General features: G+C 39.0%; 1 protein-coding gene across 21 annotated transcripts in view; it reads right to left on the bottom strand.

The window, feature by feature from the left end:
* SOX5 (SRY-box transcription factor 5) overlaps positions 1–27,152 on the bottom strand; it is a 651,142-nt gene that overhangs the window by 45,589 nt on the left and 578,401 nt on the right. For 19 of the 21 annotated variants that reach the window (XM_065683868.1, XM_065683903.1, XM_065683877.1 and 16 more), the window contains one exon: positions 17,010–17,156. The exons of 1 other annotated variant lie outside the window; for it this stretch is intronic. In XM_065683868.1, coding sequence (XP_065539940.1) covers positions 17,010–17,156 — 147 coding nt within the window. The remainder of the gene's footprint in view (positions 1–17,009; positions 17,157–27,152) is intronic. One more of the 21 variants, XM_065683837.1, reaches the window with a different exon arrangement.

The raw sequence follows: 27,152 nt of genomic DNA, 5'->3' as shown, positions 1-27,152 counted from the left end.
ACTGCAAAGTGCACAGATGTTCCTTTTGTGACAGATGCAGCAACATCTCAATCTGGATTTCTATCTATACTCAAAGCAGGTATTTTATGGTGTTGCTTTGCTGAGTATATTCTTCTGAATGTGCTCCTCTCAGAAGGCAGATACTTTCTCGACTCAGCACATGTTACCCAACCAAAGTTAGTACTTCCAGACTTTAAGGATATTGGGTAAATACTCTTAATTCATGGGACTCAAAACAAAGGTGGGAAATGAGCTGCTTTATATTTGTGACAAATATTCTTTGTGTTCTCTCACCTGCTTCTTTTAGGGGAGTACTCAAGGAATAAATTACTCCCAAATGCTGATTTACACAGCAGGAGTATTCTTGCAGGGTCGCCATTACTGTTCATTTGGAAGACTGGTGCAGGAACACACCAACTTGAACTGTTTTTTAGTACCAAGGACAGACAGGATTTTTCCCCAACAACACTATTCTCCAATTTTTACAACACTAGGGGCTCTCAGTGCAGACATTCTCTGGGGACTGTGTCCTTTCAGAAAGATCCCTAACATCTCCCCCTTTCATTTTTCTTTACAGGAAGCCTAGCTGCCAGGAAAGAAGGCTGCAGTTACAAAGACTAATTTGCTGCCCTGGAAACCCCAAGCTTTGATTTTGTCTAGTCCACATGTTGTCACAGTAAAATAAGAGAGCTGCTGGGTGGTTTTCCCTTTGTATTTAGCACTGTTGTTTCCTAAAATTGTACACAGGATTCACAAACACATATAGGAAGAACAAAAGAGGAGTGTGCACAACCTGTCTATAAACACATAAGGCCCTAGGAGCTGGATGTCTTACCCTGCTCACCATAACCTTTTTATCTGGTGCACAGCGCTTATTATGTAGTATTGCTCAATTCTATGAGCCACAGAATACTGAAATAGCAAAGGGACCAAATGTAAAACAAGTCATAATCATTTTAGTCCTCCAGCTAGCACAGACATGGAAGGGTGTGGGCTGCTTCAGCTGCAGGACAGCCTGGAAGTGGTTTTCTGCGAAGAGAGCTATATAACTCCTCTTCAAAGTCTACATCCAATGATGACCTGGGGCAAAAGCCTTAATTTTTTGTAGCAACTGGGCAGACCTCTACACAAAAAGCCCTAAAAGCAGCTCTTCAAAAGTCTTCAGGAAAGGCAAGTGCTGCACTGGGATCTAGCCCTTTGGGGTTTCATGGAGCACAAGGCAAGATGTTGGCCAACAGAATACACATGGGCATGCAGCTTAGACAAATGAGCAGACTGGTATGTGTTTACCCAAAATTCACTCATTTAGTTTCAAAAATCCTCAGAGAAGCATCCTCCAAACCATACTTGCAGCTTCTGGCTGGCTTTGGACTGCCAAAACGCCCACCATCCTTGTGAAGTCTCCTGGTAATCTCCACAGACAAATAGCACAGTGTGTTTTGAGGAAAGCGGCTGCTATGAGATTTCTAGGCTATTTTTGCTTGATCATGAGTTTTCAGTCACACCAACCTCTAGGGAAACCTGACAACTTACTGATTCTTAACCCGACCCAGATCCAAACTTCGGACATTCATTTTCATCTATACCAAAGTAACTGACATACTTCTATTGCCATTATTCAGCTGTTTGGGCATTTGCTCTTCTGTTAGGCTGAAACAAGAAGAAGTAAGAGTTGCTCACCACACTGCTTAGGACCCAGTATGTGAATTTTCAGTACAGCATGAAATGAAACCACAGGAACAAAGAGCTTTTAGCATTTGCTTGCACCTCATAATGAAAAAGCTCCTTCTCATCCTGCATCTGTGAGTGAGTGAAAATTTAACTCAGTAGCCTCATTTACAAAAAAACTTCAGTGGAGCTTGTTCTGAACAAATCCTGCCAAGTCTGGCTTGAAATGAGAAGGGTCCACGTTGAATAAATATAAAATGTGAACCTGTGCAGAGAAACTAGCCACTTGGGATTCTGCTAGTCTACACTTCATGCAAAACATAAGCCCTGTTGTTAGTTTTTACTTTTAATAATTATTGTCCAGTTGTATTTCTCACTTCACTCCTGTACCTATTTATTTGGTATAAGGCTATTAATGAAGTGCTTCTCTAGGAAGGTTCAAGACAGCTGCCAAGCAGGAAAAGTGACTTAGGCACCAGTCATCAGAGACTGACGCAGATACTGTAAATCTCCAGCAGAAGACAACTGATTTTTCATGCTTTTAACCATGCAAATCACTTTACATGAGGTAAAAATTGTTAGAGAAGATCACAAAATTGTGCGGGACAAGAGGGGAAAGGATTCTTCCTAGAAAGAATGCTTCTTCTAAACTGCCCCCACTGAAATACATGGCAAATAGTAAAGTGCAAGAGAAAAAAAATCACTTCTCCAGTGTACCACAGGAGTATTAATTAATTAAAGCTCATAATTACTCTGACAGCTTTTGCCTTATTTTACAAATGGGAAGAAGAAAGCACAAAGTGGCTAAATGATTTGCCTAATCTGACACAGAGAGTAAACAGCTCAGTCATAAGGAAAACCAGAGCAATTGCCACTCTTACTCAGACCAACATTTTGGGGATGTTTTGAACTGAGCCTCCTAAAATGTCCATCTGCTTTGAAAGAACTTGCAAGAACAAACAGATAGTTGTTTGATCTGTGTCATGTATTCCTGAACTTGTGCTCAGTAGAAACTGGAGTGGCCTGTGCTCTGAAGCATGATGCCTTGTAGCTTGGGTCTTGGTTAGATTATTTATTTTTTTTAAATCCTTGCTACATAATTCTGTTCAAATAAAACCCTGAAGTCTAAACATGAGGCAGCAAGTTCTTAATAATGCACTCTCCCACCCATAACAAGACTGTTTAAAACATGGAAATAGCCATCAGACTGGATATTGTTTGCTGCCTAAATTGAACTTGGAGTTGCTACCTTCCAACAAATAATCCCCAGTAAATGTTACGCAGAATGAACAGCAATGAAAACAACAAAACCTGAAAGGACGAGGAAGGACTTGGAAGGAAATAAAACAAGGACCTGCAAAGCCAAACAGCATTATAAACTGGTACATTTTAAATGAACAACAAGAAAACAGAAGCCACACTGATCAAAGCCTCCCACCTCCTCTCTGTGGTGGATGACACCTTCGCTGGGAGCACACCACCACCTCTAACCCCACACCTGCAAAAGGAATTAATTTCAAAAAGAATACAGACCAAAGCGTACCATATCAAAACAAATTAGCAACGGACCGCTCCTCCTGCTGTGGTCAGGCAGGAGAAGCAAAGATGCTGCATGGATTCTAAGATTCAGGGGGAACAAAAAAATCAAAACAAAACCAAAAAAACCCAGCTGTTGAAAACTTTAGAAGAAACAAGTCAAAAGAGCTTGAAAGAAAAGATATTTCAAACAGCTTGGACAACTGGCAGTGGGCTAAGAAATTCCTTTTCAAAAAACACCTGTGCTTTCTCTGACTTTGGATATCCACGTAGTCTAGGTAGATTTTTCACTGAGAGGCAGAAACGTATGCAGTGCTACAAATAAAAAGTGCAAAGATAACGTGTACTGGTTTTCTTCATAGATACACACAACTGTAAGAAAAATGTCAAAATATATTTTGTAACTGTAGATATGACCTGCTTGACAATTTGTTTTTCCAATTAATAGCTTTTCAAAGGGAAACACAAAACTCATCTGTCTTTAATGCTTGCATGCTGTTAACAACACCCCAGATCACTAAAATAAAAATGATTTCAAAACTCTGTCTTGCTGGATATTTTTTCATTTCACCTTCTTTTAGCAGTAAGATGAAATCTAATCAGGAGTTCCATAAACTGGAGGGAGTTTAACGTACTGTAGGGAATGTTCAAAGCAAATACATGCTCCATCACTGAGTACTGCACTCATAGGAGAAGAATTTGTTACATATTTATACCTGATCCATAATCACATACAGGGGGTTAACAGCTTGAGAGCACACCTGTTGGGAAGGGCTGTTCCTTTTCCTAAGCCATAGTCATGTCTTTTCTTATTGTGGATTCCTTGGGTCATATCAAAGAGACTTCTGTTCAATTCCTGACTTTTCAATAAACTTTCTCTGTGAACTTGAATGAGTCACTTTTCTCCAATCTTCTGCTCATGGTCACTGACATCTTCGCAAAGTTATCATGAAATATTATCAAATATAAACTTTAGTGTTTTGCACAAGTGCAAATGGTTGCAGAAAGTAAAGGGCCACCTCTTTTGTCTCAATTCTCTACTTACAAAATTGGAGAAAATACATCCTTTCAACTCTGAAAAGGGTTTCTTCTAAGCACACTGGGCATACAACATATATATGTTTATCTAACTGCATGGGGACACCACCGTTTACAACCCTTTAAGTTAATAAGTACTATTGATATTATATAATTACCCTAATGAACATATTAATCAACCATAATAATCATAATTAAAATCAAAATATATTGTAGTTCCTTTTTTTTTTTATTTGCTGCTGTCAGTACTGAATGCAGATTACAAGCAGAACAGTGCTGAAGAAGTATTCAGCCCCCCTTGGTGAATAGACTTCAGATCTTATTCCTGATTCACACCAGCAAAAACGAAATCACCATCAGGACCGCTATCGGGGCCAAATTGCTGGCAGGCACAATGAACCACTAATTGCTGGATTCATTAGCAAGGCTCATAGTTTGTCCCCATGAGATGCTGAACACTTTCAGCTCCTTTTAAAACCTAGCATCTTAGAAATTAAAATTAACAACTGCAACTAGTATTTGTGTTATACTGTAGAAACTCAGCATGGATTTGAAGTCAGATCACAAGAATGCCAAAAATCTATTATGCAAAATTAGGCAGATTTTTATCTACGATTTTTCTGTTAATTCTGTAGAACATGCACGCACAATAGATATTCCATGGTGTTCCTCAAGCCTAAACAATTGGTTAAAACAGTTTTTGTAAAGCTGAAAGAAGACAACTGCCTTAAAAATACCTTTCAAATAGTCCCAGCATCACAGTGTTAAGATTGGCCTATTCTTTTCAGACATAAAACAAATGTCTATTTAAGAACACATCCAAATGCATTTCCATCACTCAGCCAGAACACATTCACTTCCCAGAAACTAACACTGTAAGAGACGGAAAGAGAGAGGAAGAGAGAGAGGAGACCTTTAGTCCACCTACTAGCTTCACTGAAGGCAATGAATCCAGCCCTAGCTCATTTCAAGTAGGTTCAATTGTGTCAGAGGTTACCCACAAGCTATTTCTTGAAGATTTATAGCTGATGTCTACAGATCTCCTTTTATTTTAATGATGACTTCAATACAGATGTTAAGATATTCTTTGTCTTCACAGAAGTATACGAGAGGGAAGTTGACATCTTAAAAAAAATTCCAAGAGGCTGATTCGCTATTTCAGAACAGGCCAGCTCTGGGCAGTTTTAATATCTCATCCAGAAGGAAAAATGGGAGGGGAAAAGAAGCTCCCTTCATCCTTTTCTCCCATACTAAACCTGCTATGTTTTTGTGACTTATTCTGGGCACAAATCCTACAGCACTGACTCAACATGTATGTCACCAGTTAATTATGATCAAGACAAGACACTGGGATACTTGGTAAGCATACGATAATTTTATCGCTTCTCCAGTAATAACATGTATTTATATATCGTTATTGTGCTCTGTTTGAGCCCAGAGCAATTTACAAAGTGAGTCCCAAATGATACTATCACAGGAATCCTTCCACCCAGCACTGAACTGTAATCATTTGGGGGTGAAGAACAACAGAGCAGGAAAAGCAGCAGCAAGACATACTGCATCATTTGAAATTTAAAATGTCATGCCAGTAAAACCCATGAGGGTTGTCCAAATGTGAGACTATTTCAGCCTCAAAATTAGTCTCTGTATGTGCATGTATGTGACTGTGCACAAGATCTATGTGGAAGTATCTATGTATGTCTGGCAGTCTTCATCTCTATGGACATTCTGAGGCACTGGCCAGCCTTCATGAAGTTTGATGAAGTCCTCAAAGGTCCCACATCATTTGTGTAAAGGGACAATAGGGGGTGTGTGGGTCACACTCTAAGCCTTTCCCCTCAGGAGAAGACTCCAGTACTTACCCACATGTTAATGGACACCAGGGGATCCCCTGGAAAGAGGTAGTCAACATTTCCAAATATTGTGAGACTTCACAAATGAAACTTCTGGCACTCTTGGAGCACCTTGCTCATTTTAAAATGAACGCAGAAAAGAATGTACCTATTCAGTTTGTTCTGCTCTTCAGGTCTTGGAATACCTGTTCTTTTTGCTCATCATTAGGCTAGCCAAAATGATGCGGCCGTTGTTTTCCTCACCTGCTAGTCCCAATAAACTCTAGTTGTTTGGTACAGTAGTGAACTTCCCATCTATTACACCACCACATCATTCTGCCTATAAGCTGCAGATTACTGGAAGGACTCATTTAGTGTAAAGAAATTGGCATTTCTAAGGCTTTGAAATTACAAACTGTAAATCCAGATAGGAAATGTAGTGGGGAAACAGTCATGTGACACCATTTTAACTTCCGATATCGTGAATAAAGTGCTACTTGACATGCATTTTTCAGTCAAATTGTATGTGCTGAATTTCCCTGACCCCCAAATTAGGTCTGTGCCTTTTATAGCAAATGTTGAAAGCACAGGCTATTCACACAATTATGATGAATAATAAGCAAATAGAGATGAATGAATACATCCTAGAGTTTTAATTGCAGACTATTTTCAGTGGGCATCAGAAACTAGAATAGGAGTATCCAGAGAGGGAAAGAAAACTTCAGAGAAGACTAAAAGCATTGGAAATGGGCATAAAAAGGAGTCATTCTGATCTGCAAGCAAAGCAGAAAAAACTACAAGAGTTTAGACTAGAAGAATTCAAAATTTATTCAGGCAACCAATTGCTAAATTCAAAATATGTTAATTTACAGCCATAACCCAAAGCCTATACAGCTCTTAGCATGGCTCAAGATAAAAATAATCATTGATCTGGAATGACTAAAGCCCTGAGACAGCTACCTTTGGAAAGAAATTCACGAGAACCCAACACAACAAAAACACTCTCCAGATTGTTATATACCTATATTTTCTTCCTAATTGTACACTGAATTAAAGTTGCTTTAGTAATTCTGTCACTACATTGCTCCCTTTTCCAGTACACTGCTTCGTATTTTTCTCTGAAGCATTCTGGAGATGAATAAATGTACCTCTGAAACTCAAATTTAAGAAGCTTTTTGTGCCAGTTTTCCCATGGATATGTCATGTTGGGTTGTGTTTGTCACTATGTAACTCCTGTTGTGTTCTGTTAGCTTGAAATCACGTAACACGATGTGGCTGATTCATGACGTGACATGTCACTGCCTGGCATGTAAGCTGAAAGCCTGAATGAACCATGTGCTACATCTCCCTTCACACACAGCTGCCTGAAATGACCACTTATTTTAAATCCACTAGCAGGTGCTGGCAAATTCACTCAAAAAAGTTTAAGAAACACTAATAACTAATGAAATACTCAAAGTTACATTCTTTCAGTAACATCATGATTGGAAATGGAAAAGCCTTCTCTCCAGTGTTCCCATTAGAGACAAGGTCTTCCCCTTCATGCACTCCACATGCCAAGATACTGAGCAATCTTTTCATCAAAGACTTTTTTCCTAATATTTCTCCCCCTCCCCCAGGTACTAGTCATGGCATTAGCTTATCTTTCCTTTAAAAGCAGCAAGGAAAAATGTAGGAACTGAAATGAAACAAACAGAAACTAAACTCATTCATTAGCACTAAAAGTACACATTTTAATTCAGTCTGTCAGTATCAGTGGATAAAGGCATATGATCAAGATCAAAATTTTAAATTGGTTTCATATACTAAACCCTGTTGAATTACATGAAAAACCAAAATGGTTTGTTCTGTCAGTTTGCCTGCCTCTGCTGTTCTTGGGATGCTCTTGATTGTTCTCTCTGGATACAACCGAAGTACTTTTACAGATACATTACAATGAAAAGTCTAATTTTGCTGAGAAATATTTATGCTCTAGCAGAACTGCCAACACGAAGTCTTCTGTGACTTGAGACTGAAAATTAATACCACTTGATTAAAACAGTACCTCACAGGTTCATTTTGCTACCTGTTTTCTAAACCTTTGAGATACATTTATACCAGTCTGTAAGTTCCAGCCACGACAGCCTGAAGCTTTTTGTTTAAATAAGATTTTCACACATGCACATGACTTCAGGATCTAGGTCTTCAAGGAAGCTACCCATTATAAAATCACAAGATGTAGTCACACTGCTTTGAAAAAAGTGTGTGAAATGATGATTTCCACGTAATTTCTCTGAAAACCTTTTTTGCACCAGTTCATTTTACACTAAACAATTCAAACTGCATTCTGCACAACATATGTGTAGTTCTGAGAATCTTCAATGAGATATCTGCCAAAGACTTCATACAACTCTAGAGTTAATATTAACCTACAAGAAACCGTCTCTTTGAATTTGAAAATAAAATAGATTTGTTCTCCATTCTGCTGCTTACATGTTGCTTCTCTCCAGCTATCCACAGCTACCAGGGATTACAGAATAAAATGATTCAGATTAAAAAATTTGTAGAGCTCCCTTGTTAAATGATAATGATTCAGCTACGGGCACAGGAATACTTACTGCAAAATATATTTCTTTGATGCTTAGCTTGAATTGCATTCTGCCTGAATGTGTCAAGAGGAGCTAATTTCAAATCTAGCATGTAATGTGGAAGCAAACCACACTGCTGCAGACAACGCAAGCAGTTTCTGGAAGCCGCTAGACTAATCGCATTAGAATTTGATTCAATCACCTCAGAAATTTACTTTATATGTTGAAAAGAAGTTCTACATTTGGTAAAAGATGGCTGCATTGCTGTCTAGTATACAGCCCTGCCAACACAGCCTATGCACTTTACTTTTGATTATTAACACGCCACGAAATGCCCAAACACTTAACATGAAGCTGCAAAAGGGAGCATTTAATAACTGAATTACCTGTCTCCCTTCTAGAAATATGCAATAGAATGAGAGTCCTCTGCTCCATTTCAAGCTGACTTCTAATGCATGGAATAGGTAAGTTGCTACAACACTATTATTTTGCACAAGCTCCTGGAATAAACAGGATCTCCTTGATTTAGAGAGGCAAACAGCTCAGAGTCTAAAAAATATATCCCTGGAATAAAGGATGACCTTATTTTAGAGAAATTTTATATTATGAAGGAAACTAGAAATTAAACTTACACTGGTACAACTGGGTGGTTTGTTATCTTTATTTAACTTAGAGCTCATATTAGTCCTTGAACTTTGCAGTACTGTGATACTTGGAAGCCCTCAGTAAAGAATGTTACGTATTTCTCCTCATGGCTTGCTCCCCTTCCTCAGCAGAAAGACCCTCTCCTAAGTTTTCCAACTCTCCTCATAAACAAGCCCAACCAAAAGTGAGGAGGATCAAAAAAAAAAAAACCCACCCCAAAACAACAAAACCAAACCTGCAACCAGGAACATCTAATTTTAATCTGTTTCATTATGCAGCTCCAGATTCCATGTTCTCCTAAAGTCCCTTTACTGCTATTCTTATGACTGTGTGACAAATTTGCAACATCAGCTCAACAGCTATCTCAGTGTCACTAAAAAACCTCGACTTAGTGACACTTTTTTCTTGCTAGGGACTCTTCCATTTTCTTCCTCCAAAATGCTACTCCTCATTAAAGCTTTTTTTCCAAGTGACACTACATGGGCATTTTGCCAAAAATCTTCTTCAGTAGTCAATGCATAGGCATTTCTAAGTAACAGAGTAAGATGCAGAGCAGAAACAAAATGTCAGGGGCCAGCATCCCTGAATACTGAGGAATTCTGTAACGACACTGGACCTGGCTTTAGTAGCTACCTCCTGAAATTAAGAGTGCCTGGTGTAATAACTTGGTCTATCAGCATAAAGCCAACGCTGTGGGTCATTTACCTAGAAAGAATGAAAATTACTATCTGCTGCAAATGCCACCAAGTTTGCCACTTAGGAAAGCATGGTTATTCTATTTAGTCATACCACATTAGGAAGGCACAAGCAGCAAGGAACAGTAGAGAACTACCAAGAAGAATACACTGTATGTTTGTCATTACCACTTTGCTTTATGTCTCCGCTGTTCCCTTTCTGATTTCTGAAGACCTCTCCTTTCAGAAATGCAGTGGTCTTTCTTAAGCGTACCTCACTTTCGCTTTGTGATCACAGATTTCAGAGGGTTTCCCCTCCTCCCCCTCTTTTTGTTATGTTTTCTTCTGAGTTTTCATTCTAAAACATGCTGACTGAGCCTGACAAGGACTGACTTCCTGGCAACTCTGCTTGAGAGGCAGGTTCCTGCCAGAGAGACATGATATCAGGAAGCAGAACTGTGGAGAGTTCATATGAAAAAGCATCCTAGGAGCCCCTCTATGTATCTAATTTCTTTTTAGGAAAGTAGGGAGGCAGACAGAATGCTGTGCAAGTCCCTACTGCTGCTGCTTTTTAGATACTATTAACACTGTTTTTATTGTTTGAAAAACATTATTTCTAGTTCCATTGAGCTCTAGAAAATTGTTTAAAAAGTCACTGTTTATATGCCTGGATATAATGCATAGGAAGAAGAGTAAGAGATAGGAAAATAGTTTCAAAGGTTCTGTCACCAACTCCGTATTTTACTGCTTGGGATTAAAAGCATGAGCAGCAAAGGAAAAACACTTCCAAGTAAAGTTATAATTAGCTACAGTTTCTCCATTAAGAATGGACAGGGATACTGAAGAAGTGGCATAGCACCAAGTAGCATAGCAAAGATAAGGCAGATGAGGTCTCAATTTTTTTTTTACAGCTTCCTATACATAGAATCATAGAATGGTTCGGGTTGAAAAGTACCTTAAGATCATCTACTTGAAACCCCTCTGCCATGGGCAGGAAGGCCTCACACTAGACTATCCCTGCATCCATACAGGGATTTTATCCCTGTACACATCTGTAAACTTTTCTTTAATTATCTTTCAGCCATTTCTAACCTGTCTGATGCACTGACAAGGGGACTGGGAAATGCAAGCACTGAAAAACGTTTTGAATTTAATGATATTCTAGTGATAAGCATTATTATGATGCTGAAGAGTTTAACAGATTAATTTACAAGACTTTTTTTGGGTTGTGGGTTTTTTTTTTTTTTTCTATCAGTGGCATATAAAGAATTGTGTCCAGCTTGGAAATTCTCCAACATAAAAAAGCCTTGCAGATCTCGGAGACAAACTTTCTGTAAACATTGCCTTGATGTTCTAACAGGGATCGTGCATCTTACGTGATCTTAATAAGAACTCCTGTTCTTCACTCTAAATACCTAAGTGCTCTCCTTAATAAAAATAAGGATGCCTTAATTTTCTGCTGCTTGGATAGACGTTCAGCATCTGCTGACCTCTTCAACCGATAAAGAGGACAGTTAACTGCCATTTATATATGAGGCCTAACATGTGCAGTGGGTTGGTTTCAGATAGGTTCCTCTTCTCTATCCTTCAGGAAAAGAAATTGGCAAACACAACCAGTCACGCCCTTTGATCACCTGTATACAGCCATGATCAGTCTTTTTTATCACACAGCTGTCCTCTTTATAGCTGAAGTACTTCCCAGTGCTGTGCAGAACAATTAGCTCATGTTTCCAAAAATATTTGGTGTTACTGAATAAAGTGCTATGAAGCAGGATACACCAGTATCTTTCTGCATTTGCATAGCAATGGATCTAATCATCTTTACAGCTGAAAATAAATACTTTCCTTTAATATGTTCAAAAAATGGCAGCTCTGAGGTACAAGGAATCTATATGTCCACTTATCAGCTAGGCTTCTCTGACAGTCATTGCTTGATGTGACAAGAAAGCTGATGCAGTTATGTACACAATGGAGCTTAATGTTTTCTCCAAGACCCCACCACGATAAATTTTCACATTCTGAGCTATCATACAACAGAGAAAAAATGAGGGAAATGGAGACAAAAATATGCAAGCTAACAGGGTGGCTTAGGGTAGTCACCTACGATGAAGTTCAAGTCAACAATTTGCCTGCAGTAGAATGAGAAATATCATCTAGATGAATTTTCTTATTAGCAGGCCATTTTAGAGCCTTTTTCTTTCTCCTTCCCTTCAGATGCTTTTCCATTTTTTTTTTTTATTTTTTTTTTATCATGCATTTTTATCCTGAGTCAAGAAAGCTTTCCTAGTGAAACTGGGAAGCATAGTCCCATCATCAGTTTTGACTGGAAGAGGAAATCCCCAACCAGCTCCCCACATTATATAGTTTACTTATTTTCCCTAATAACACAGCCCATGGTGTGTCTGAATTAAAGTTCCCATTTCCAAAGACTCTTTTTCTTTCTTTTGTCCCTGGTATCAGGTGTACTTTGAAAGGAAGTCAACAGCGACTCAGTTGTAGTTTCACATCCAGGCTTGCCTTGCCTGGGTGAAAATGGAACAAGCACACTGTTGGTCCCTTTCTACCCTTCATATACTATAAACAGGATGCAAGACACAGGTGGCGCATGCAGCAGCAACTGTAGCATTATCAGCAGATATTTCTCCAAAATGGAAGAATTTCCCCTGGAGAGTCTCTGACCATTTTAAGGCCAGTCTGTCCGGTGGTAGAGAGGCAAGCGTTATGTCGTTCAAGGGTGATTCTATTGCTGACTATAGGCAACGTGAGAAACTTTCAATCCTATGTTTACTTTGGTGATCAGAGGATCAAATAATGTGAAATAAGGTACCATACTCAGTTAAGGATTCTCACTGATATTTGTCTGGATATTGCAGTTGAGGAGAATCTGATTGTGTATATCCAACCGCTTAGTGCTGTTTCTGGCCTGTCTGAAACACGTTTTCTTTCCTTGTCACAACTTCCAGGTGCTACTGCTGAGCAAATAGTAGTATCACTGCCAGAAGTATTTGAAAAGAACAAAAAAAATTGATTTGGACAATCTGTGTGCTGTTGCCATTGATGGAGACACAACTGTGAGTAGGGTTAGGGCTGAGGTCATAATAAGGTTAAAAGAAAAGTGCCCAGGAATCCTCTCCTGTCACATTTCACACTGAATTGCTCCTGTTTTTCAGCAGATGCTACAGACAATGCACTGTGCTTCATTAAATATGGGAATCATTTGGCTACATTTACAAGCTACATTGAAAATTCACTCCAGAATTACTGTACTTGAAAGGTTACATGGAAAGGGCTAGAATATCAAGCTGGCACTAGATGCTATATTTATACGTCCTACACAAAAAGAAAGGAACAAAGGCAGGATGAACAGGGCCCTGGCTGTTTACAAGTGAGGGTGATGCAGCCATCCTTACTCAAGAGTATAATGCACCTCATCTGAAGTCAGCGAAGACTGTCACTATCAGGTGATAATCTTGGTAACACAGTATAGGTCACAGTTCAGATAAATATATTCTCTGTAACATTGCTTTTTTAATCTCCTGCATGGCACTGTCCAAGCAAGAGGCTTGAAGTTAATCACAAGATGGACTGGTAGGTTATTCTGCTTAGTCCTTATCTGCACCTGTGCCTGTTCTCTCCTACTTACTTGGGAGCATGTAACCACCTTGAACACCCAACAGAGCAGCATGCAAGCTTTTACATGATCAAAGGCAAAAATGTGCTTAAGACAGACTTTGGAAATCCAGCACAATTTGGCAAACTTCAAAGATAGTTGCCTTTCAAATGGGTTGTGGAGGAGGCCTTGGTAAATTTGAATGGTATGATTAGCATACCGGCTGTTTTTAAAACTGCTCAAGAAGAAGCTGTGTTAAAATCCATTTCCGCAAGACACACGCATTTTCTTTTGGACAGGCTCCACTAGCTCTGTTTCTTAAATCAATTTTTCTGGCACCAATTTCTTCTTGGAAGAATGTACGACACCAGCTCAGTTTCCTAACCAAAACTTGACAGAATGTGTGCAGCACAGCATAATGGCATCTCTACTTCATGGTTTCCTAAAAGCTACAGTACAGAAACCCAGGAAGTGAATTTGACTATTCCAGGTCACATCTGTTGAAAGTTGAGTAAGACAACAGAAGATGCCTGGGTAGTCTGCTCAGCACAGTGTTCAAACACTGGTGAGGGCCACTGATAAAAGGTTTGCCAAAACAGGAGTTGCCAAGGTCTTAGAGGAGTTTCAGGGATGTGTTCAAGTCTTACTAGATTTAAAGGATGATCCTTGGCAAACTCCCCCTGATGCTTCTCAGCATTTCTAGAGCCAACAGTTGTTCCATCTGCTGCTGAGGCCGACTTTGAAGAATCCTTGCAAAGAGCAGCACACTAACTTTAACACTATACAAGAAGGAAAAATACACAGCTTTTCAGAAGTGACCTAGATGTTTGCCAGTAGCTTGACACACTCTCAGGTAAGGCTGTCTCCTTGTCTCCAAACACTTGAGCGTATTACCAAAGCTGCGCTAGTGTAAACTGTGGGCTGAAAATAGAGATTTAGCAAACAGTATTTATTGAAAGATTGTCTAAGACATTAGCTGTTCATCTGTGGAAGTCTGACATACAGTAGCAGTGAGAAAGACCACCACGCACTAACTTCAAGAACCAAGTTGCTGCTGGGGAATTCAAAAAAGAGAAAACTAAAAAATGGTTGTGAAACTCAAGACAGACACTCCTTGACAACAGCTAAAAAAATTAAATTAAAATCAGCAAACACAGCAAACTTTTGGAGCTGCTGAACACAAACAAGCTTTGAAAAAGCACGGAGGTGTTTCATTTCAACACTTAAGCTTCAGTTTCTGCCGCTGTGATGGATTTGCCAGCGTGTTCTCCGAGCGAGGCCACTGCACTATTGTATAAGCTTTATTCTAATTACTGTAGGCTCTATAAAGGTTTCTTTATCATTTAGTATTATAAATAATTGTGCTTCCAGGCTGGAGTTCAAAGCTCAGTACAGCATTCACACAACAGCACAGGCAGGTCAGGTGACCTTTCTCCAGTTCTCCTCTCTGGTGCTGAGGACAGACAAAGTGATATGTCTGTCATACGCCATTACCATTAGAACAGAATCTTGTTCTTTTATTACAACTGAACTCTGCCGGATTTCTCAGCAGGAATGCTAAGCGAAATCAATGTCTTGGATTTCCAGGCTGAGCTTGGAGGTCACAGCCACTCTATCATTTCTCAGCATTATCCCTTCTCTTTCTCTCACTCTCTCTCTGAGCCTCCAACTGGCACACAGCAGATTGAAAACAGCATGCATCACAGGGCTCATGCTGTACAGTTTTACAGCCTTTTGGAGCCCCCTTTCTTTCCTTTTGGCCCACTTTTTTTTCTTGTTTTCTTTTTTTTTTTTTTTCAATTTGCAAATAAGTTTTGTTTGTGTCCTACAGAACTGCAAGCCAAAGGCACTGGAACACCTACAAATATGAAAAAGCAGTAACACACACAGGAGAATAGAGCTGATCCTGACAGTTGCCAGTAAGACGGCTATCCTTGATGTTACCAGTAGATATGGCAGACCTTCTAATTCCACAGTTGCCACAAAATAAATACTGTGTCCCCTTAGATCTCAACAGACATTCTGCTTGCGCACAGAGATCCAAAACCACCAGGATTGTAAGTATCATGGATCTTGCAAGCTGCTAGCCATGCACAAAAAGAACCTTGTAAAATGCACAAAAATCTCTTATTAACCATAGACATGACTTTTTTTGGGGGGAAAAAAAACCAAGAACCACCAACAAAAAAGAAACCCAAAAAACCAAACTATCATTCAGCACTGCATGGCTTTGTGATTCATTGCTCCATACTACATAAAAGAAGAGGCCAAGCCAAGAATAAACTTTGGGAAGTCAGGAAGTGAGAAGAAAGAAAATGTAGACCCAGAACTTGATGCTCTAACACAACAGCTACCAGTTTCACACCACTTATTTTGTACTTTGAACATGTATCTCACTGACCTGACAATGGTTTTATTTATTTGTCTGGTTATTTTTAATCTGTGCTGTTTTACTGTTAGGGTAAAAACAAGACACTGCTGTCAATTCAAGGAATCTTTTCTGATGTGATAAAGGACATGGACAGCATGCTAGAGGACGCTAACAAAAAGAAAGGACACATTTTTATCAAGCTCTGACTGTCACCTAAATGGGACTGCCTTTTCCCTGCATCCCTTAGCTAAATTGTTCCTACTTGTTTTTTAACACCTAAGATGTGCCATTCAGTCTTGACCCATTACTTTTGCTCAGCTGTGGCATAAACTGAGCTCACCTTGTTCCGGTGAGCTCAGCTTATGCCACAGCTGAGAAAAGTATGTGCTACCAGACATATTCTGTGTGGTTTTAATATGTATAACTTGGGTAGTGTTTGCATTATACAGCTGAACTACAAGCGGTTAGCTTGATCTCTTAAATGAGTACAGACCTAACTGCCCAGCTATGACCAAAATTACTCACCAGAGCCCATCACTTGATGGACAGAATCCAGCCCTGTTCTACCACACAACAGACATTCCTTTGGAGACTTGCTCCCCCACAGACTCCCACTGAACCCCAGGACAGGACCTGGTCACAAATGAGACAGAGGTCCCACTGCTTCCCATCTCTTACTGAGACACTGCTAACCTGACTCCGGCCTAGAGGTCTGAGAGGAAAGGACAGCTGCATGCTAGAAAAGAAGATGATCACCTCAGCCTGCCACCCATTACTGAAGATGGAAGAAACAGCAGTGTGATAGCTAGGACACTGTAAAGGAACCCATGGGGTCTCAGCTGAGGTGGTGTGTACTACTGTCACTGTTTACAAATGGTTGTTTGGTTTTACTGTGCTGGGGTTCTCCCACTGGAAAAACAGCACTACAAATATCCTCCCATTTCAGGAAACCATCCTGAGAACAAAGCTGCCTGTGTCTGACATGCACACAGAAACCCTTGAGAAAAAAACCCACATGCAAGTACCCTCACTGTGAGGAACACAGTGCTGCAGGGCCCTGTACAGTACCTTGCTTTTGGGTGGAGGGCTGTTTGTGCTCTTGTCTGTGTGGATGCTGGTAGGGGATACAGCAGCACCAAGGTTACCCTGGGGTATGCCAGGTATCTTGCCTCCTGGAGACACTTGCATTGCAGCAAGTTGGGCAGCATACAACTGCTGTAAAAACAAACAACAAAAAGGGGGGGGGGGGGGGGGGGAAGAGAGGAGAGACATCATCAGTAAATAAATAAATTTCCCAGTAATTCTTCTGCTGCAGATGATATATTTTCCTTCTGATGGGTATTTTTTATTTAGCACACTGGTATATTTCAAAACAAGAACTGTCATCTCAGCTTTTGTGACTCCTTCCTCAGGGGACAAATGACAGATGTCACCATGAGAAATGTCCTAGCTTCCCTGTGTGTCCAGGGATTCAAAACAAGGAACAAAACCTCATCTTCATGGTTTCTGTGAGCCACTGGGCAATCTTGCTTTTCCTGAGACTACTTAAGCATTAAGAGCATCTCCATTGATCATATGCATTGACCCCTGTGAAATTCACATGATACTTGTTACGATGATCTCTGTGCTACCACTTTATGTTTCTTTATTTTACTTGCTGCATTTTTCTTGTTTGCACAGGCTGTAAGTTGTTCAGGACAGGAATGCCAAAATTTTGTTTAGCACTTACTGTGAGTCCACTCTCAGTTGGGTTCTGGGAACCACTACATTCAATATAAATACATACAAATGGATGGTAATGTACTGTCCATTAGCAACTAGAAGCTCCAATTTGACTAAGAACCCTTTCTGTGAAACAGGTATTTCAGTATTAGCATGTGAATACTTATAATCACAGTCATCTGTTTAAAGTAAAGCACTACAATAAGAGTATAATTGACAGAGGTCAAAAGGAGAGAAAAAACATGCAAACTGGCAGTGCCTGGAAGCTCTCCTGACCTGCAAAAAAAAGTGAAGAAAATAAACATGGTGGGCAGGACAAGCAGCAATTGCTGCTATTCTGCAAACAGAGAGGAATTTAGGTGAAGCCTAACAGAAGTCAGATGCCTGAGAAAGCAGGTAATATAGTAAAAAAGGCTTTACATCCCTGGTCACAATATCAGTTTCAAAGACCGATGCTATATATTATTTGTGCTGTACAGTACATGTGTAATGTGTAACACTGAATGATGATGCTCTCTGCCTGCAGGTGCTAACAGAGCTTCCGAGATGGGATAACACACAGGAATGTGGTACTGGATGTGAAAAAAAGGAGGCTTCAATATGACTAGTCAAAGGAGTCTTGTTAGTGGTGCTTAGTTGCTTTGCTTCTGGTTTTTCAGTTAATTGCATATGCTGATAAAAGAACAAAGGTCAGGCACCAGACTGGAAGGCACAAAGAAATGCTAACCCAAGCCAACAGGTTTTAAAGAGGAGAATGGGGATTTGTTAAAGGAGTATTCAACATGGAGCAGTGTAAAAGGTAGAGAGACACTGTTAATGTGAGTTCAGAGTATATAAACCCTGTAGCATACACTTAACTTGATCAAATGGGCAAGATCTACTGCTCTGAGTCTTGGACAACCGCAGACATTGTCCCGTGGTTCCCTGTACAAACTCTTCCCTTCACCGGTGCATAATCCTAGCCCTTTCACATAATTAAAAGTAACCTATTTCTGTTCTTTCAGGTGTAATCAGGCACCAAGTTCTTACTTATTTCTTTTTCACTCTTTCTATTCTTTTCAGTTTTGAATCCTTTTTATTTCTTTTCTCTACTTTGATCATTGCTTGTTCCTTATTTTTCTGTACTTCTTAATCACCATTTATCTATCCCTTTCTGTTTAGTCTCCCTCTCTTTCTCCATCATCCATTCATTCACCTGTTTTGTCCTTGCCTCTCCCTCAAATTTATTTATTCCTTTATTCTATGTGTTACCCCCAGCGAGTCTGAGCCAAATAGATGCAAATCAACTACAGATAAAAGTCATCAAAAACAATCCAGCCACAAATCAGTCACAGATTCAAATGCATGTATTTATCAGTTGAAGTTCATATCCATTCATTCTTTCAAAAGACTAAATCCAGCAGGGAGAAAGGAACAAGGGTCTGTGTGAACCAGGGAAGAACTGTAGCAGGCAGTTCAAGGAAAACCAAGCCAGCTTCATGTATGAATTAATACATCAGAAGGGCAATAGTTGTTTAAGAAATAGGATCCATGTCTAGAGAACAGCTCAAACATAATTGGACTTCGGTGATGACACAACAGATCTAGGAAAAGCTTTTTCTTTTCGTTTGCTCCCTATTGAAAAAAAATGACAAAACATATCCAGGCAATTATGGGAAAAAGACAAAAGAAAGTAAAATAGCCACTGAACAGGAAAGGTTCAAGCTTGCTGCTAAGCTGTGGATTACCTATTAGAGAATATGCCTAGTCCACATGTAAAGGTAAAAATAACATAGCCAGTTTGGACACTTAGCAGTCCTGAACCAACTGGAGATCACTGACAGGCCATACAGGAAGCCACCTGTGGAGGACTGAACCTCCCAGAAATTTCTGTGAGCCTTTGAGGAAGACTTTTCAAACAGAATCCTTGGAAATGGAAACAGAGTGGGGAGAGAAATCTCTACCTCAAACATTGTTCTCAACCTTCTGTTGAGGTCCAAAGAGTAAAACACAAGAACTAGACTATATGAAATAAATGGAGAACATGGTGTTGAAGAATGTGCAGCATCTAACACCCATTTAGTGGTCACTGCGAAATGTTTTGGAAGTCATGGCTCTTCCTTACAGTATTGTTATCAAACATCTTTTTGGCACTGCATCCAAAGTAGATGACGACTAAATAAGCAAGGGGAATGAACTTCCCTATGCAACAGCTCTGGTGAAAGCCATATTTTTAAGTCATAAATGGAATATATGGAATTTCAAATGTTTGCCTTACTCTCAGTTCAGGGACAGATACACCACAAGAGAGTGAAGCACAAAGTATAGTGTGCACTAATCTGTAAGGAAGGGTCTAAGGCTATAAAGCCTTCACTCATGCTTTGTACAAACTTCTGTTCTCCTGTTATCAGATTTAACATATCACCTCTTATTTAATTCATTTTGAGAGTTATAGACAAACATTAAATAAAATCTTGTAAGAGGCCCCTTGTTAGAGTACCCTCTTAAAAAGTCCCTTCTTGCAACAGAAACCAACTATTCTATGAAAACCAACACCAGGCACAACTCTAAAATGAAAACCATGTAGCTTATGAACTTGCAAGAGTCTGAATCCTATTTAACCAGTAAGATTGTTCCTGCATTTCCCCTCCATTTCTAAAAATGGGCAGAAATATACAACAGGCAGCACATTTCTCAGACTGTCAATATTTTTGAGCTTTGACATTATTGAACTTGTCTATTCTTATTTAGTTGTTTTAGGACATGATGACCTTTAGATTATACTCAAGGAAAGGGCAATGGTGTGACCAAGTGCTGTGAAATCAAGACAGCTAAATGACAACAAATTATGTATTCATTTCATAGACAAACTCAACTCCAACAAAAGAACTTTTCTACCCCTGCTTCCCCAACACAGTTTCAAATTCTGGGACAGTGTATGAATTGACTCAGTTTAAACACTAAACCATCACCTAAAATGCACCCTTATACTTTTCACAGTAATGAAACTTAGACCTCAAAAAGCGCCAATTAAAATGATGTTACTCGGTATCCCTGCTGTAACACACTGTTCTTGAGCCTTTTAATTTGTACCCCAAGCACAGACTCCTGAATTCCTGCTACCTTTTGCTAACTTAAAGGCTCAATCTCAAATTCTAGTACTCAAGTTCATTTTGCTGTACTATAACTCATTCAAGAATTTCAATCCATAGGGTTTTGACTGGTTTATTGTGACCAAGGCACTCACTTGAAATCAGAGAAGCACCACAGCTTTAGACAAGTTTATTTTTGCTATACATAATAAATAAGTGTAATATTCTACATTTAGTAAGAAGGTAGAATAGGCTTCTGAAAAAAAACAATTAAAAAGTAACATCTATTGTTTGTTTATAACTAAATGACTATGTTTCAGCTACCCTGCCCATGTGCAATATTGCATGCCTTGTTAATGTTTTGTCATTAACCTTTTATGAAAACCTCTATGGAAGCAAAATCCTCAGAACTAAAGCACAATATGATACACCTTTAAATGAGCAGGAGGTATAGTTATTTTTTTAATGTTGCTCCCCTGTTCTTAAGCTATTAAAAAAAAATTCCCCTCCTCCCTAGGTCATAACCTAAACCATTTATAATTCTTCCGATACATTAAGCAGAAGTATTCAGCTGAACTCTCCAAACGGACTAGCTTTAACAGCTCTTGGCTTGATGACTCTGTACTACATCAATAGCAAAGCCTTAAGGTTAGACCAGCTTTGAAAACTTTCCCCTTGGGCATTGTTGTTACATGTTAACAATGCTCATTACTGCTTTGAGGGTACACTAAAAATGAATTCTTGTTCTATTAATATAGAAAATGAGATGAGATTTAATAGCATTTTTAAAAAGAGTTGAACAAAGTGTTAGCAACTACATAGGCAGAGATAGTTGATTCAAACATCTATAGGCATTTTGATTAAAGTATTATTTCTTTTTAAAATACTTTTATTAGTGAACAATAGAGATTAAGATCTGTTATTTAAAAAACCAGAGAGAGATAGAGACAAGTTCCACTGGAGACTGAATCGGTTATCGCAATAAATTTGTTTCTGATATAAGCTAGTTTTTCAGGGGAGTTACCACAGCGATGAATTTACAAACCACTGTGTCTAAATGTCTGAACTGTTGACTGATCCAACACATCAATTTCTTTGTCATTCTGAGACCCATCATTAAAAATATACACATGAATGGCCCTGTTCTTTGATTTTTTGCATAATCTGGGGGGAGAAAATGGTATAAATTGAGATTCTCTCATTCAGAATACATTAATTGCATTTTCTTTACCTCAAAATTTATGCTTATATAAGGCATGCAAAGTGTTTGATTACAGCAGAAAGAATTAATTTTGGATCAGTTCATGTCCTTTTTTATTTAAAAACAGGACACAAGGGATTGGAAAGAAAAAGGAATTCACTTAAAACAAACACTTGACATGCATCTGTCATGGTTAAAGCCCTGCCGGTAACTCAGAACCATGCAGCCGCTCACTCACTCCCCCCTTTTTTTAATTCCCCCCTGTCCCTGGTGGGATGGGGAGGAGAACTGAAAGAATGTAACTCCCACAGGTTGAGATAAGAACAGTCCAGTAACTAAGGTATAATACAAAACCACTACTGCTACCACCAGTAATAATAATGATAAGGGGAATAACAAGGGGAGAGAATACAACTGCTCACCAGACGCCGATAGATACCCAGCCTGACGTGAGCAACGATTGGTCCTTTCCGGTAACTCCCCCCAGTTTACATACTGGGCATGACGTGCTGGGGTATGGAATACCCCTTTGCCCAATTTGGGTCAGGTGTCCTGTCTCTGCTTCCTCCCGGCTCCTTGTGCCCCTCCTCACTGGTAGAGCATGACAGACTGAGGAGTCCTTGATCGGGGTAAACATTATGTAGCAACAACTAAAAACATCAGTGTGTTACCAGCATTGTTCTCAGACTAAAGTTGAATACACAGCATTGCACCATCTACTAAAAAGGAGAAAAATGACTGTTACAGCTGAACCCAGGACAACATCCTACTGTAGGATTATTTTTTTAAGGTAGTGGCAATATAGATAAAAATTACAGAAACTGGAATTCAAGCTGCCCTCCTTAGCGATTAACGGCAATGCTTTCTAGATCTGCCATGAAAAAAGTTCTTCGTTTAACTCTTCATTACACATCTGAAAGGTTGAAATGCCAGATTTTAATTTTTCCTAAATTTCCTTCAAAGATAGTCAAACATTTCAAAGGGACTCAGTAATTTGTACATTCAAAACTTTAGCAAAGCCTTTAAAGTTCCATTTGTTTGCACCAACTGGGAGATTTTCAGAAAACAAAGATAATATGTGAACAGAAATTCAAACAGCTCCTTTAAAACTGTGCCCAAAGGTAATTTTATTCAGCTTCAGTGCTGAAGTTTGCTAATTTTCACTTTGGGCTAATTTCAGGTAAGAACAATATACTTTAAGATCCTGAGATGCACTTAAGAGTATTTTGGTTTATTTGGGGTTTATTTTAATTTTTTGCTTAGAATTCTGAACAGAGTTGGATAATTATTACTGATCTACCTATCGTGTGTCCTTATCACACCCATTTCCTAAAAGAAATTGACTTGGCTCCCAGTGCTGAGGTATGCATATGTCCCACAGACACTCTTTCTGGAAAGGAACCTTGCCTGAACTAGCTTTTCTTTTATTTCCCAAGAAAAAAATAGCATTCTGGATGAATTCACCCCAAAATTGTGGACCACACAGAGACCAGAGAAGATACACTAAATGTTGAAAAGCTACACTGTTCTTTCCCATGGCCACAGAAACCATCTAAGCTCCTTTGAAAACTCATCCTAGCTTTGCTCTGTATTTAGCCCAAGGGAGAAAACCAGGTAAGTATATCATGGATCAAGGAACAATTATAAGTATTTGAAAGTTAAGACTGAGCAAATTAATAGATACGCAATATGCTGCTTTTAATCAGAGAACACTGGTAAATCAAGAGAGCACTGGTAACACTCGGAGGAACTGCCTAGAGAAATTGTGGATTTTGATTCATGGTGTTTCAGCCAAGATCAGATGTGTTTCTGGAATATGTGCTTTAAACAAAGAGTTTATTATGCCAAATATGTTTTTTTTCCATCTTGTTTTGTCAGATTAGATAACCTAGTAGTCTCTTTAGCGTTAAAAACCCTAAGCCTTAGAAAGAAACATTAAGAAAAACAAGTTCTCATTAGAAAACCTGTAAAGCATTCACGAACAGAACAAGGCTACATTTATATATTTCTTGCATGCAGGTTACAAGCACAGCCTTGTAACCACCATCTCTCTCATATTAGAAAAACATCACTTTTAGAATCAGTAACCACAAGTCTCCATAAAATATGATTCTGGTAGCTGGTCTTGAGGGTTCCAGGCTCACAGACCTTATTCCTTAGAATAATCTCACTGTACTCAACAGGACTGCTTTGCCTATGTCCGGCTGAATGCACTAGTTCTTTCCTCATTTGGAACTTGTATGCTATGACCAACTGGGGATCCTTGGCATCCAGAAACAAGGCTGGAGTCCAGGTCACTGAAAACCTGAATGAGCTTTAAGTCTGTATTTGAAATCATAAAGACTTCTATCATTCACAGTACATCCACATCAATGCTTGCTTTGCTTGTAAAACAGTGAATAAAGTAAAATCTGTAGGTACAATTTATGGTAGCTCTGAATTTTGTTAGAAACTAAAGTAATTTCAATGGATAGGACAATGATTTTAGCTGGAGTACAACTATGTTTTAATTTATAGAGGTGTCTATAGGAAACACACTAACCACAACACTCTACAAACATTAAGAAATTCAGTTTTCCCTGAAAAGCAGTCTTTAATTCTGTCAATGGATAAATGCTATTCAAATATTAGCAAGGTGAGAATCAGCACCCCTGACATCAACTGACTGTTCCTGGTGAAACAGGAAGACTGTAAGAAACTCATGATTAGAACCTAGACCTCATGGCTCCTTTGTCCCATGCCTTAACAAGAAGACAATCCTTCTACAGGATGTAACTGTGGGAACTTATCAATAGACACTTCCTATCAGAGGCTAATAAGATCTGTTAGTTTCTGTGATAAAATACCATTGTAAACTGTGTATTTAAGATTGCCTCCTCTTTACAAATGAAGAGCCTTCAACTGGAAAACTGCCCAACTGGCCTACATATCCATACATACCATGTTCACACCATATGACAGTAACTGAAATAGAGCGACTATATGGAAAGCATATTGGAGGGGAAACATGATAATGGCTTCTGGAAAAAGCTTGTTGGATGAAATGTTGCAGATGAACAGTGTCCCCTTCAAGGAAAGTAATTAATATTGTACATATTTTAAAAAATATATAATTTGGCAACCATTTATTCCTATAGTTTGTTGTGCAGCACCAGAATATAAAGTATTTTTGTCACCATTACTGTTATTTATTTTTATGCCAATGGAACTTCCTTTGTTAGAAAAAAATATAGATTAAAATCTTTAAAGTAAGGACATACTTTTGACAGCATACTCTTTAAGAAGTATACAGTAAGATGAGTAGTGGTAGTGTAGAAGACCAACAAAAATAGGGATGTGTAACTTAAGAGGGAGCATTTGTTTTGTAAGCTGCATTCCCTGTATCACTGACTATTCTGTAATAAAGAATAGAGCTGACTATTATGTAATGAAGTGTTTGTATGAAAGTTCCACGTGGAGACTTTTGTCGCAGTACAGCTTTTCCACATCAGAAGCCTGAAGTCAGTAAAGTGGCCCAGACATTACACTCTTGTAGGAAAAAGCTCACTACTGCCTATTTGTTTACCACAAGTATGTTTCCCAGGAGCTTATTTTTTGACATATCCAGACTTTTGCTCAGAGTACCTGACTCCAGTAAGTGTAATTTCCCATTTGAGAGAACAGAATTCTATGAGTGGCCATTTGACAAACACTTATTTCGTATTACATTGCTTTACTTGACTGGTACTGTATATAATCATTCATTGTTATCCATTAAGTGACTAGAGTAGTTAATAAGCAAACCCTGGCAGCAGAATTACTGTAAATAAGGTTCTATATATTTCAGATTGCTGAGCTATAATTAAGGCATTTCACCATTTTATACACATCTCCTCAAGCGATTCTTTCTCCAGATTTTATTTATAGATTTTCTGTTTGCAAGTTGTTGTATTCAACAGGAAATTAAGTCAGGGAAACTCTGTGTCTGCTTTAGGACTGATACTGAATTAATTACTTCAAATCTGAATACTCTGTTTCTCCCGAAGTGCAGAGCTCATAGTAGAAAGATTACGGTCAACTGAATTTCTTATTTTGAGAACATGGATTTGTTCACTTGAATGATGATATGGTATCAGGTTCTTATATCTTGATGATGGTAAGATTCCTTGGTGACTTGTCCCTCCTCTTCTTCAGGAATATAGTGAAATAGGTATTCAGCAGTACATGTGGACCACAGCACTCAGCCTGCTCTAGAAACTCTTACGTGACAAGCTGTGATAACAACCAAGTTCTAAAATATTGAAGTTCCTCCTTAAAGATCGCAGAAGAATGGTAACCACCTACCAGAAGCAAGTATCATATTACCAAATTATAGTGTGTGGGAGGGGACAAGAAATAAATTAAACAAGAAAATATCCAAATAAATTTTTTCAACTTATTTTTCCCAGAGTATTCCCTAAAACTCCCAAACGTTTATATCTTCATTTGTTAATTATGATATCAAACAGTGAAATGAGAAACATATTCTTTCTAGTCTGGTTCCCTCTTGACATTAGGAGCATTTCTGAAGCTGGAGTACCATGCAATTGTATCTGTTGTCCTTGGAACTACAAATTAACATTGTTCCTTGGTTATCTGACATGTACAGGACTCAGTGACATCTACTCAGCTCATTCAAAAGCTTAATTTGCTCTTTGAACTGAGTTGTATTATGCGGTAAAGGGTCTGGATAAAGGCACAGGAGACAGCGTGACAAACTCAGTCCATCGTAAGCGACTTACAACAGAGCTCACTTTCACAGGCTCAGAGAGCCACAGCTACTCTCTTCCACTTAGGGCAGAGAGGAAAGAATGTGACATTGGTGCCTTAACGGGAACTAAGGACTGCATTTGAGCTGCTTCCCTTGTGCCAAGCCTCCCTGAAAAGAACACATAAAGGAGGAAATACAGGCAGAAGAGTACTGAAACGGGGAGACCATCAGAGCTGCAGAAGAAAACATACTTATTCTGAGAGCTAACCTAAACCAAATTGATTCCTAGAACAGTTCTGAAGAGCTTTTTCCCCCTTCCCTTTTTCCTTGCTGGGAGTACTAATAAGATGTGACACATGGCATCTTTATTTAACTGCAGCAGTTATTTTATTTTATTTTTGGGGGTGGAGAAAGTAGAGCAAGGTCAGTATTTTGAGGGAGAAGAATGTCAGTCATGCAGTGCTAGCTTTCCAGTTTAAGGGTTTCTG

The sequence above is a fragment of the Lathamus discolor genome, chromosome 1 (genome assembly GCF_037157495.1).
Source record: "Lathamus discolor isolate bLatDis1 chromosome 1, bLatDis1.hap1, whole genome shotgun sequence".
Taxonomy (NCBI): Eukaryota; Metazoa; Chordata; class Aves; order Psittaciformes; family Psittacidae; genus Lathamus; species Lathamus discolor.
Note: the sequence above shows the minus strand (reverse complement) of the source record. Positions and strands in the feature narration are given on the sequence as shown.